The sequence below is a fragment of the Dryobates pubescens genome, chromosome 13 (genome assembly GCF_014839835.1).
Source record: "Dryobates pubescens isolate bDryPub1 chromosome 13, bDryPub1.pri, whole genome shotgun sequence".
Classification (NCBI taxonomy): domain Eukaryota; kingdom Metazoa; phylum Chordata; class Aves; order Piciformes; family Picidae; genus Dryobates; species Dryobates pubescens.
Window position 1 is genome coordinate 28,885,263 of NC_071624.1, and position 12,485 is coordinate 28,897,747.

Consider the following 12,485-nt stretch of genomic DNA (forward strand, 5'->3'; position numbering starts at 1 on the left):
CCTGTATTTTCCTTTCATGTTTTAACTGCAGACATTGTGTCTTCCCTGTCTTCCCACCCCACCTCCTCCTTGGTTGTGCTTTTTTGGATTGGGCTTTCGTTGTCTGCTCTTCAAGTGAGTGATTTGATTATTTTACTGAAATGATATTAGTTCCAGCTACACTCTGGCAGTGCTCAGTATTATGGTATTGTGTAAGGGAAATGAAAAGAAACAAAGTGTGGTAATAAAGAAAAAGCTTAGGGTTCTTTCTTTCTTTGGGTGTGACTGTCCAGCGTTTGTCTGTCGACCTTGAGCAGTAGCACATGTTCCAAATGCTGCAGATAATAATTGACATCCAGATTGCTTGGTTAAACAAACCTCTTTGTGTGCTGCCCTTGGTGGGATTTCACTTATTCATTCTCACCTTCTGCTGACATAACTACCCCTGCCTGCTCTCTTGGAAGCTAATGCACTGAATCATAAGTGACTTAAAGGGGAGATGAGGCCAATACCGTGTCTCCATTCTTGGCAAGTGAGTGGAGGTGAGCAAGTGGAACTGGAGACTGATCCTGGTGGGAAGTTCTGGGCTGTGATGTTTGGCTTCCACTGCTTGGCAGTGTTGAGAACCCCCAGTAATGGGAAATGATGTGCAGGGAGAAATAAATGTCTTGAAGTTCAGCTTCCTTATCTACAGTGTTATGTTTCCATGTACTGCCCTGAAGTACCTATCTGGGTTTGTGTTAAACCCAAGCCTACAGAGCTCTTGCATTGCTTTTAATGCTTCACTAGATGAAAAAAGAGCTGAAAATAAATGTGCAAAACAGCAGGGAGAGCTCACTAATCTATAAAAAAGGAAAGTGTTTACTTTGATGCTTGCACTTGTAAAGCCATCCAATCTATGAAGTAAATAATTCATTTTAAAATGTTGAAATAGAGAAATTTTCTATCCAGGACTCTGTTGTTAAGGGTCAGAATTCTAGGAAATTGGTGAGTTTTCAGTTTCTGATCCTTTGAAGTTTGCACCCCAAATAAATGATGCAGTTTCACACCATGTCACAGGCTCTCAGGCCATCAGATACCTCTCGGGAAGAGCATTGCATGGTAATACAGGAATGCAGATGGAAAATTGGAGGTTCAGACAGGTGAAATTACTTGCCCAATGGATCCTGGCAGTCATTCCCAATCCTTGCTCTCAGTTCTGTCATTTGCTTCCCTATCAGCTTCCAATTCAAGCACCTTCTGAAAATGTGCCTCCAGGCTGTCTAGTTCAAGTGTGTCTGTGTTTCCTTGATCTTATTTCAGTGCCAGCAGCTATTTTCTATCAGGTTTGACCAGAACCACACAAAAAAGTGTTGTGCTGGACATCAGAAAAGAGATAAAGCTGTGATGTGTGGCTGGGCTGGGCTGTCAGCATGTAGTCTGAAAGCATTCAGAGTATTTCAGGCATGCCCATTGCTCACAGATACATTGATGATTATGTCAAGCTCTACCACCTCCTATATGAAGACTCTGTTATCCTTGACATGTAAGTCAGAGATCTCTGTACTTTATCTTGGGCTGCTTCATCAGCTTTCTTCATTGCTAAATAAAGTCTCTATCTATACAGACCTATTGAATTTGCCCCAAGGAGTAGGAAGCTGTCAATAACAATGCTATAATCACCTAACTTACTATTTCTGGAAATCCAGGGTATTTTACTGACAAGCTCAGGCTCTCTCTGAAGCTTGAACCACGTCAGAAGACAGGTGCTATACTTTCTCACAATGCTTATGGGATGTGTTCTATCTCTGGAGGCCAGGAGAAGATGCCAGCAGGTGTGTGAGGGATGGCCTACTGTGCCATTCCATGCTCCTTTGGAAATTGCCTTTTATTTTTAGGCATCGAATAGGAATACCCAGAACTGGCACACATTTTCAGGCAAAGCAACAAAAGCATGTTGCTCTCTGTGTGTGCCTGCTGAGCTGATTGACATCAATGGTTGGAGGCAGTGGCAGTACGGAAGCAGAAAGAGGGCAAACTCAAAGATATTAAGAGTTTCAATTATCTCCTCGGCATCTAGTGGTGAGGCTCTGAACTCTGCAGGCTACCTGGACAAAAGCTACTAATCCCAGAGTGGAAGGGTGCCAGAGTTAGAAATGAAGCTGTACAAAGCACAGTGTTATAATAAGCTATAATAAGTGTTATAAGAAGCTGTAATAAGTAAATGAAATAGTAAAATAAAAATGCTGAGAAATTAAGGCTATAGAAGAATCTGAAGATGATCATAGGATCAATAAGGTTGGGAAAGACCTCAGAGATCATCAAGTCCAACCTGTCACCCAAGACCTCATGACTACTAGACCATGGCACTAAGTGCCACATCCAATCCCCTCTTGAGCACATGATACTCTCTTGTGAAACAGTTTGCTTTGAACAAAGATCTGTTCCAATAAGGATGGCTTCCATTTAAATCAGTTTTCCTGTGAATTGCCACTCATGGTCCTGCCCAGTTGTCAGTTTGCTCCAATGTGTAAATATGATACCTGGATACCTTCAATTCCTGCCTAGCTCTAGTAGAACACATACCATTAATCCATTTATCCACCACTGCTTGTTTGCTATGAAGTTTAGGTAAAAAGAAGGAAATCTTGATTTCCCTCTAGAAGTGCTGCCTGGAGGTTTTCTGTGTTGATAGTGATGATGTTCAGAAACAGGCTTTAACTCCATGAGGCCAACTGGCCACTGCAAGTATTGGTGCTAGAACTGGGGAAGTACAAGTGCCACTTGGGCAACTGGAAGTAGTACAGCTGTGGTTGATCTTAGGAGAGACTGAGGTGTATGATTTTTAGTGCATGTATCACTCGTTAGATGTGCTCCTTTCCCATCAGAACTGACAATGTGGCAGACTCCAGATTTCAGAGCTTCCTGCACATTTATAGCATTGTCATCTCAAGATTTCCTGTTTGAGAGCAGTGCACAGAGAGACCTACTGTCTGCTTTCTGCTAACTTCTCTGCTTGGCAAGTGCCACTTCTTGATGTGGGGTTTTGGTCAGTGTAGAGCTAAGCCAGGTCAGAAGCCTTCTCTGCCTGGTCAGAAAAATTAAGAGAAGTCTTTTACCTTTATTTAGAAAACCCAAGCAAACCACCTGCCTTTAAAAATATCACTGAAAAAAACCCACAACCCCAAAGCCTTTGACAGCTCATCAGATGCTAATACACCCTAATTAGGACAGGAAAAAGGAAAGTGATTTCTTTTGAAGGACAGCTCTCTGACCTTGGGGTCCTTTTTGCTCTCCCATCCATCAGTTTTTGACAGGGCCTGCTTTTTGTGATCTGCCACATCAAAGGGCTGCCACAGGTTTGTGGGAAGGCTGCTGCACTTCGCATTCGGTCTCGTTACTGTCTCAGTCTCTGTTGTGAAAGAGAGAAGTGAGAGAGGCACTAATGAGGTTGCTGTGTTCTAGCCCACAATTCTTCACTAGAAACCAAGTGAGTGATCTCATCTGGAGTTTCCCAGGAACAATAAATATGCTCCAAAACTTCACCTGCAAAGCTGACCGCATTTTTTTCTGCCCTTTGCAGGTGAAAGGCACAGCTCTTGCAAAATTGTTCAAGACAAAAAGAGATTCTAGCTCCAGAACAAATGTGAAAAAGGAAAGGAAGACTTAAAAAAAACCCACAAACCAAACAAACCCCAAATTTGCTTTTTCAAGATGTCATTCAAACAGGCAAGGTGTGCTGCAGGGATTTAACATGGGAAATAACGTGGAAATACATTTCTGTGTTTACATCCACAGCTCTCTGTGCAGCTGGATGTGCATATGGGCACCTAAACACTTTTGGAAGTGTCTGCATGGCTGGTTAAAACACCTTGGTGCAAGTGTGAATCTGTACCTTAACCTTTCTGACATTACAGGGTGACAAGGTTGGTGAGGGGCTTGGAGCACAGGCCCTATGAGGAGAGACTGAGGGAGCTGGGGTTGCTGAGCCTGGAGAGGTGGAGACTCAGGGGTGACCTTATTGCTCTCTACAACTATCTGAAGGGGGGTTGTAGTGAGGCAGAGGTTGGTCTCTTCTCCCAAGCAACCAGTACCAGAACAAGAGGACACAGTCTCAGGCTGCGTCAGGGGAGGTTTAGGCTGGAGGTTAGGAGGAAGTTTTACTCAGAGAGAGTGATTGCCCGCTGGAATGGGCTGCCCGAGGAGGTGGTGGGGTTGCTGTCGCTGGGGGTGTTCAGGGCGAGGATTGACAGGATGCTTGGTTGCATAGTTTAGTTGATTGGGTGGTGTTGGATGATGGGTTGGACACAATGATCTTGAAGGTCTCTTCCAACCTGGTCTGGTCTATTCTAGTCTATTCTATTCTAGTCTACCTTAGCCAAATAGTTCTCCCCCTGTGATTGCTCAAGGTAGCAAGTACTCAGGCTAAGTTTCAGCATCATTGTAGAAGGTTTCACCCACTAACCTCTAAAGTGATGGCTGCAGAGCTGAGGCAGATAAATTTGACATTCCAGAATCAGTTTATGGCAGCCAAGTTTCTCTTTATTTCCTCTTGCAATGATTTCCCCCACCCCCCACCTTGTGCTAGCACATTCTCCAATGTGCATCTTCACTTCTCATGCCTTTGAAAAAGGTCCTGCGTGATGTTTGCCACCGTGGCAAACTTTAACCTTCTCCTAATCTTTGCTCTTTCTTTCTGTAACCCACAAACAGTTCTACATCTTAGAATGGCTTGGAATGGGCTCTGCTTCACATGGCTGTGTTTGGGGTTTCTTTCCCTCCTCCCCCCACCTTGATAACTATCTTCTGGTAGGACACTTTAATTGGAAAAGGCATTTATTCCAGGGGAGCAGGAGCAGCTCAGTAGTTCTTTAATTAAATAATAGCAGTGGTTTTTATTAAACTGTTGGCTCCAGATGTCAGTCTCATGATTCCCCAGACTAGGGAGATCTATTGATGGATGCTCCCTTCTTTTTTTCTGGAGGTGGCATGTGAAGGCTGGCTGACATAATTATTCTTTTGTTCTGTTGTTGGCTGTATTGTATGAACCTTCTTCCATCACTGAGAGCAGTGCACTGTAGTCCCTGTCTGCTGGGATTTCTGATACCTGATCCTGTTGAGGATAACAGTTTCTGAGAGGCATTCACAGGCTGGCTGCAGTCATCTTGCATTATTAAACAAGTAAGAATTGGCTTCTGCTGACAACACTGTCTGCAGTGTGTGCCATTTGCAGGGTTTTGCTGTCCTATTCTCCTGCACAATTTACCTTTGCTGCCCTGCATCTGCAGGAGCACGTTCTAAGGTTGTGCATGCAACTTTGTGTTAAAATGGTCTGTGAAGCAGAGCTCCTGTGAAATAAAGACCCAGAGACCCTTTTCTCTGCTCTATATTCCCCTGAGAATGACTTTCTTGGCACGTGTTTGCCACCCTGGGACCTGAGCCAGTTAAGAGGATTCAGTGTGTGGTAGGGATACTGAAATGTGAAATCTTTAAGACTGTAACGACCTGACTCAAACTGTTGACAGTTAATTGGCTCAAGCCTACACATATAGGAAGATCCATTACAGCTCTAAGCAAACTGTGATGATAGCAAAAGCCTTGCTAAGGACACCCAAACAGAAAAGGGAGCCTGCTTGGATGTTCCAGGAATAGTGCAAATCTATCATCTGTTTGGTTTTATTTCTTTTCCAGGCTGCTTTAGTGAAGTTATTCAACAAAGTCAACAGAACCTTGCATTGACTACCTGCCCTAGGTTAATTATCAGCTTTCCTTCAGCTGGTTTGAAGAGAAATGATCCTTAACACAAATTCTTTAGGCCTAAATGTATTTCAGCCAGAATGGCTTGGCAGAGTGCCATTGTGTTTGCACTTAAAGAATGGGAGGGAAAGGAAGGAATCCAAAGCTGGCCTGGTCTAACAAGTATGCATATCAGGAGAGGGCTTGGCATTCCTTGAATTATTTTTTTTCTCCCCTACTGCTTTTTTTTTCCTGTTGGTTGGTTGGTTTGTTGGTGTGTTTTTTAGCAGCTTTTGGCATGCCTTAGCTTTTACTGTAGTAATATGTAAGAGGGAGGGATTGATAGCTGCTTCTCAGATGGGTTCCTGGAAGGCTGTACTTCTGTGCCAAGAACTTCTCTGTGACCTCATCAAGTTATCCTCACAACAAAACAAATATTTTTGCATGCTTAAAAATAGATTTGTTCTTCTGGGTTCCAGTGTAGGTGCTATCTTCCTAATCCTTTGGGGTCTATACGTGTGTGATAGATCTCTGCAGACCTTCACCCTGCTACCTGTGTACCTAGGGCTCATAAAATCTTTAGCATTAATGGAAGAAGCAGAGCATGATAGGGTGATGGTGCTGAGAGATGGTGTCTGCCCATGGTTTAGTTCAGTCTTGGTCAGAAGGTCCAACCTCTGGAGGTCCTGCTTAGCCTCTCTGACTTCTATAGACTTTAGCTTTCTGAAGAGACTGTCAACTGCCTGGCCACTTCAAATCTGAGACCATTCTGTGGCACCTTCACACCTTCTCAGCGTGGAGTGCACTCTGAGCAGAGGTCATGCTAATTTGTTTGCTGTGTTGCGAGAGTAGGATGCAAGGAAAGGTTATGGCTGGCAAGCCAGTCCTGTCCTTTGACTAATGAGTTGAAAGACTTATGTATGTCCCACCTTGAGCAACTCATTCCCATTCTCACTCTCTAGAAAAGGAGTGTTTGTGGGCTTTTATTGGCAAGTCTCATAAGGGTATGGTGCAAAGGGATGAGCAAACTTCATGCCTAGGAAGAAACCAGCTAATCTGCTGTAGAAAGATGAAGTTGTTCATTCATTTTTATACTTTCATGACTGTGGAAGAAGGGAAATAATGTAAAGTGTTTGAATAACACTCAGTTGCCTAAAGATTTAGCCATGTGTCTGTTTATAATTCATTCCCTTGTCACCACTGTAGAAGTCATGCTTGCTGCTATTCCTTTTTCCTCACTTTGAGCTGCAAGCCCCATAAACAGTAATCTCTTATCCTTGACTTCTACTTGGGCTACAGCTGCATTTCAAAATCTATACTTTACCTTACCTTCCACTGTGGGCTTGTGCTAGAAGCCTTTTGCCTGACATCATTCTCCATATCATGGTGTGAGAAGGTTCTGCCTTATGTTTCATGCTGCTGTCAAAAATAACAGATTGGTTCTTCCAGTCATGGCTCTTCTGCAGTGCTCAGATTTCAGGTGTTTGCTCTGACTTGGTGATTAAATTTCACAATGACTTGGGCTTGCACCCCGTGCTGTACTGGGACCCTGGCACACTATTCCCTTTTGTGTTACAGAAATAGAGAGCAGGTGTTGAAATAATAAATGCTTGGTGTCAGGATTTATCAACCCAAGAAATTGTCTTGGCTAATGAAATCCCTGAGGTGAATCCTGCTGAAGAAAAGCAGAAGTCACTCTTCAGTCTGTAATAGAAGAAAATCTTTCACTTGGAGCTATAGTGATTTGTATAGTAATAGTGATTTGAATGCATTTGTGGCTGTACCTTTGAGAAGGGCAAGCTGAGCACCCATCCTGACGAGATACAAGACTTAAGAGACTGTAAGATGACTTTTGGAGGAAGGATGTACTATCAAATGATCCTTTTTTCTTTCCTTTTAAAAATAGGGCTCATGAGGCTTATTCATTAAACAAAGCATTTTAACTTGGCATGTCATATGACAGAAACAGACAGGAGTTTTGCTTAATGTCATCCTAATATAGACAGCTGTGTGAAAACTTTTAGCTCCATCCATAAAATGTCAGAGCAAGAACAATGAAAAAATGTAAGCCTGACAACTAGCTCACCCTGTTGTATTGAAGCATTAGCAAAACTCTGCTTCTGTTGACTTGAATGTTCTCTGGGGGGTTGAATTTGAAGCAGTGGATTCACAACTAGATAGGCTGCAAACTCCTGCAGAAATTAATCTGGTTTAAGCTTAGGATCCGGTTAAGAAGACAATTCTGGTAATTATCCAGGTAATGGAAGCTGATCACTGGAGTCATTTTCTATTCTTGTTTTCCATGTGCATCATGAGTCAGTGAGGAGCACCTTGATTGCTTTCTCTGAAGGGTCAGCTCTCGGCCACTCTGTGGGTAGAGCTGCCTTGTGTGCAGCTGCTCTTGCAGGGAAAGTCAGTCCAAAGTAAGATAGAGATACAGTACATAGATCATATTTGTGGTTGCAGCTTCTAGTTATAGCAGTGGCTCCTAGGTTTGGTTTGGTTGGGTTGGGGGTTTTTTTTGAGTGCTTGCAAGGAACTAGCATGAGAGGAAGTTTGGATGTCACTGTAATAATTTTTTGGGGTTTTTTTTAGGAATAACAAAATGCCATGTCCTTACTTCAACAAAAAAATTGGGCTTTAGTAGTCCTCAATGTATCCTGTATCATTGCTTTTCTAATACAGATGTGAAGCTCTAGTGTGCCCCAGAGAACAAACCTGACAGACAAGGACTTTCAGAAGGGTCTTGTGCTCACAGTCACAGCCAGGTTTCAGAGGAGTTCAATGTCCATTTTGGTATCTTCTAGTTATCTTAGTTTTTAGAAGGTGCTGAGCATTTCTGAAACGCAGTCCCCCAATTCCTGTGACAGATTTGGGCAAGGACAGCTCTCAAGAGTCTCTCCTCAGCAGTGTACTTAGACCTAAGGGTAGCAAGGTCTGTTTGCTATGTGGCAAGCGTGCTATGGGTGTTGTGAATTGGGGGCAATAAGAGTTTTGCCTTTGCTTTGGAGGCATTTGACTGCTCTTGTCATCACTGAGACTCCTGCTGCTCCTCTCCTCCCCGCCCCCGGCTGCATTTCAGGATTTTGCTTTGAACTCTGCTGTTTTATGGCTAGAAACAGCCTCTTGGCCCCATCCCCCGGCTGCCCTGGGCACTGCGGTTCGACTTGCCAAGCTGAGTTCTTGCCCGTGGTGGTTCCCGGCTGCAGGAGCGCAGGAGACACCCTTCGTGCCTTCCACGGACCCGCCTGCAGTTCGCGCTGCCTGCCCCTGGGTGGCTTCCCCCGCCCGTGGAGCCTCCTCCTTCCTCAACCAGCTCTTTCCCTGCCTCTTTCTCCCCCTCCTTTTATTCCAGCAGTCAGGCAGCTAATTAACTGCACAGCCCGGCCTTCGGTGCATACTATTGTAATGAGTTAGGAGGGAGAGCCCCAGCTGCTCCAGCATGGGCAGCAGGCTCTGCTGCTGGGGCCAGCAGCCGGCCAGGAGCTGACTCCTCTCCGCCTCTGGAAGTTGGGGCGCGGAGACCGCGGCAGATCCGGGCAGGTCCTCCCCGCAGCCAGGCATGAGCGGGGCGCCGGGGGCCTAGAGGGGCTCGGACAGGAGCCGGGCACCCTCCGAAGATGGGCAACCAGCCCGGGCGAGCCGAGGAGCACGATCAAGGTCTGTAGGGGGGCTGCTGTGACCGCAGGGGATGCGGGTTGGTTTTGTGGGGGGCGTGGGGGTTTCACCGGCGTGTCCCGTCGGGCAGAAACAAGAGGCTGCTGTCAGAGCTAATGCTGCTGGCTTGGAGGCTGCCGGAGAAATTACTGCTATTTACCTTCTGCCTCGTAAATGCTGCTTGTTACTGCTGCCTACCTGAGATCACAGCACCGGCCTTAAGGAAGCTTTTCTGGAAGGAATCCTTTGCTGGCTGGAGCAGAATGCCCACAGGGGAGGGACCTCGCTGCCTGACAGATTGCGTTGTGTGCAGGCTGCATGATGCAGCTAGAAAGTTACAAACCGTATCTGGTGATGGACACACAACTTGTCAGGATCCGCAGCTCGCCTCTCTTCGCCTTCACCATTGTTCCTGGCCTGAGGCCTGAAATTTTCCAGGCCCTCGAATTTAAAATGATGCCTTTGTGGAAGGTCTTCCCACCATTGTCCTCCTAGAAGTGCAGTGCTTTGCATGTTAATCAGTAGCAGATTGTATAGAAAGCGGAGAGCTGGGATCAGGTATATCCAATTCCCCTTGTGCCAGGCGTCCACACTGCGCTGGTAATTTGTTCCCGATGCTGTAGTACTGGTTTGGTTGCCTTTTGATTTATTTTGCTTGCTGAAAGAGGGGTGGGGGTGGGGGGGTGGGAACAGTAGGCCCACTGATTTCTGCTCTTTATTTCTGTCTCTGAGCATAGAACCCCCTAACATAAAGAAAACTGGACTGGGTTGTATTTCCTGACACTCTTACTGTTGCCATGGGGAATTTCATTCACAAAATTCCATTACAGTTGTTATTACTTGATCAGGGTTTCTCTATAACGTTGGGTTAGATTTATAGCTATTGTTTTAAAAGTAAATAGGCATGTACCTGATCTTTCCCATTGTGAGGAAAAGAGGCAGACAAGGCTGGACTGCTGCTCCAGGATCTCTCACAATAGATCTGCCAGTGAGTGCTGGAACAGCAGTTAGGTGTAGTGGAGAACTCTCTAGCAGTATGTTAATCAGGAGGCTAATGAAGAACACAAAAGCTGCCAGTATCCAGTCACCAGAAGAAATGCTGCCCTAAGGGAAAGTTAGACTTTAGGCTGGAAAGTATGGCTGCCTACATCCCAAGCCCCTGGGATCTATATTGCACTGGCCACTGCCAGCTGGAGGGGTTTTGCTGGAGCTGAGCTGTCAGTTGCAGAAGGATAATATTGCTAATAAACTAAGAGAGGGATGGGTAACGGGGTGGGGAGCTACACTGCTAACTTCTGATCAGAGTTTGAGAAAGCTGACTCAGGTTTAGTAGGGCCAGTGGTGGGATTTGAGGAGCTTACTGTTAATATCGATGATAAATGACTGTGCAGACCCCTTGTGGGGTTTGAAAAATCTCTTTCATCCTTTGTTGCCTCGTGTCTTTCGAAAGAGTTATGCTTCTGTTGCCCCTCAACTGTTTTAAAAGTATGCTTATCTAAATGTAGGCTGTACTGAGCCTTGTGTTGGTGTCCTCACTCTTCGTAAGGTCTCTGATTGAAACTCAGGGCAGTTTGTGTTGAACTGCACGCTTAAAACTCTGTTTAACCACGGGGAAAAAAGTTTCTGGCACCTTCCTGCTGACAAAACTTAATTCTGACAACATTCCTTGCTTTGTGCAAATGGCTTTGGAAGTCAGAGAACAATGACAAGGAGATATCAGAAGCAGAATTTGTGTTGCTTTTTTCACAATTAAGATGCAAAGAGTTGGTTTGAGGTTTTTTTCAGATTAAAATATGACAGTATATGTGTTGGGCTGTGTGCTTGGATGAATTTACTTTAACTCTCGTTCAGGGTTACCTACACCTGGAGTAAATGTGGTACACCACCTTTGGTCCTTTTGGAATAGGCCTCTCTATTGATCTAGCTCAGATGAGCCAGCTTTAACTACAGACAATCAATTCCTGACATGTTTCCTGAGCATGATATTCAGAGTGGTCTTATTTGTTTTTCCTTGTAAGAAACTTCATGGCTCTTCTGTAAGTCTTTCACCCCAAATGTAGCATCTTGGAGTATTTGGGACAGATTTATAGACACTTGTTCCTCCAACTGGTGTCACAGGACACTGAGGCCTTTAAATTCTGATCCTAAATGCCTGGTTTGTAAACTAGATTATAACCTACAGTGAGATACTTAGTTTCATATAGTCATGAGAATATATGGTTTGCCTGTTAGGTGTAAATAGGAATAGCAGGACACAGTATCACACAGTATCACTAAGGCTGGAAGAGACCTCGAGGATCATGGAGTCCAACCTGTCACCACAGGGATGCTTAGCTTTTGGCTAACAAGGCTGTAGTTCTAGGACAAGGATATATTTTTAGTTTCAAAACTCAGTAAAATAATACAGGTCCCAGAAGCAAAACTCTGAGAGTCTGACAGTGCCCATGTGGGTGATCCTGATGCTGCAGCTAGCAGTCAAGGTTTGGGCTGTAGAAGTACAGTTGTGATAACCCCAAGTTCTGGGTGGGCTGCAGAGTGTGGTCAAGGAACAGGAAGGAGATTATTGCCCTAAGCTGAGCAGTTGGAAGCTAGCACATTAATAGAGGGGAATCAGAAAGAAATGTGACTAGCTGAGGAAGGACTTATGGAGAGATGAAGACACAGAAAGGGAAGACATCCTACATTGTGTCTCCTGCAAAGTAATCTTCTGCTGGTGTCTGGTGGCTGTGCTTGAAACAGAAGGGCTCCAACACTCTGTAACAGCCCAGAATAATCTCATTTTAAATTAAACTCTCAGCAACATGTAGATTAAGAGTGGCTAAAAAGGATTTGAGGGTGTGATGTTATGATTCTATAGGCTTTGCCTGACTTCTAATTTAAAACTTACTGTAGGCCACTTGTACAATCACTTGTAAGAGCTCTTGTGGTGTGTAACCCAAGTTTGCATCTTTTTTACCCCTCTTTTCCCCCCCCAAACTCTGTTCCTTGCAAGAGGTCACTTTTCCTGCTATGCCTGAGTGCTCTGAATATTCATGAAGCATGTGGAGGTTTTAGAATTAGAGCACCTATGAAGTAGTACAGAAAAAAGATGTAAACCAATAGTGAGTGTTGCTGCAGTTCATCAGCAGGGTTAA

The 12,485-nt window shown here is 44.7% G+C and overlaps 1 protein-coding gene across 4 annotated transcripts in view; it reads left to right on the top strand.

Annotated features, from left to right (window-relative positions):
- The window catches only part of SPECC1 (sperm antigen with calponin homology and coiled-coil domains 1), a 99,842-nt gene that overhangs the window by 30,143 nt on the left and 57,214 nt on the right, over nt 1–12,485 (top strand). Inside the window, exon 1 of one of the 4 annotated variants that reach the window (XM_054166180.1) lies at nt 9,006–9,354. The exons of the other annotated variants lie outside the window; for them this stretch is intronic. Within the exon in view, the coding sequence (XP_054022155.1) occupies nt 9,315–9,354 (40 nt within the window). The 5' untranslated portion in view covers nt 9,006–9,314. Of the gene's footprint in view, nt 1–9,005; nt 9,355–12,485 lie in introns of those variants that run through there. 4 annotated transcript variants of the gene reach the window in all.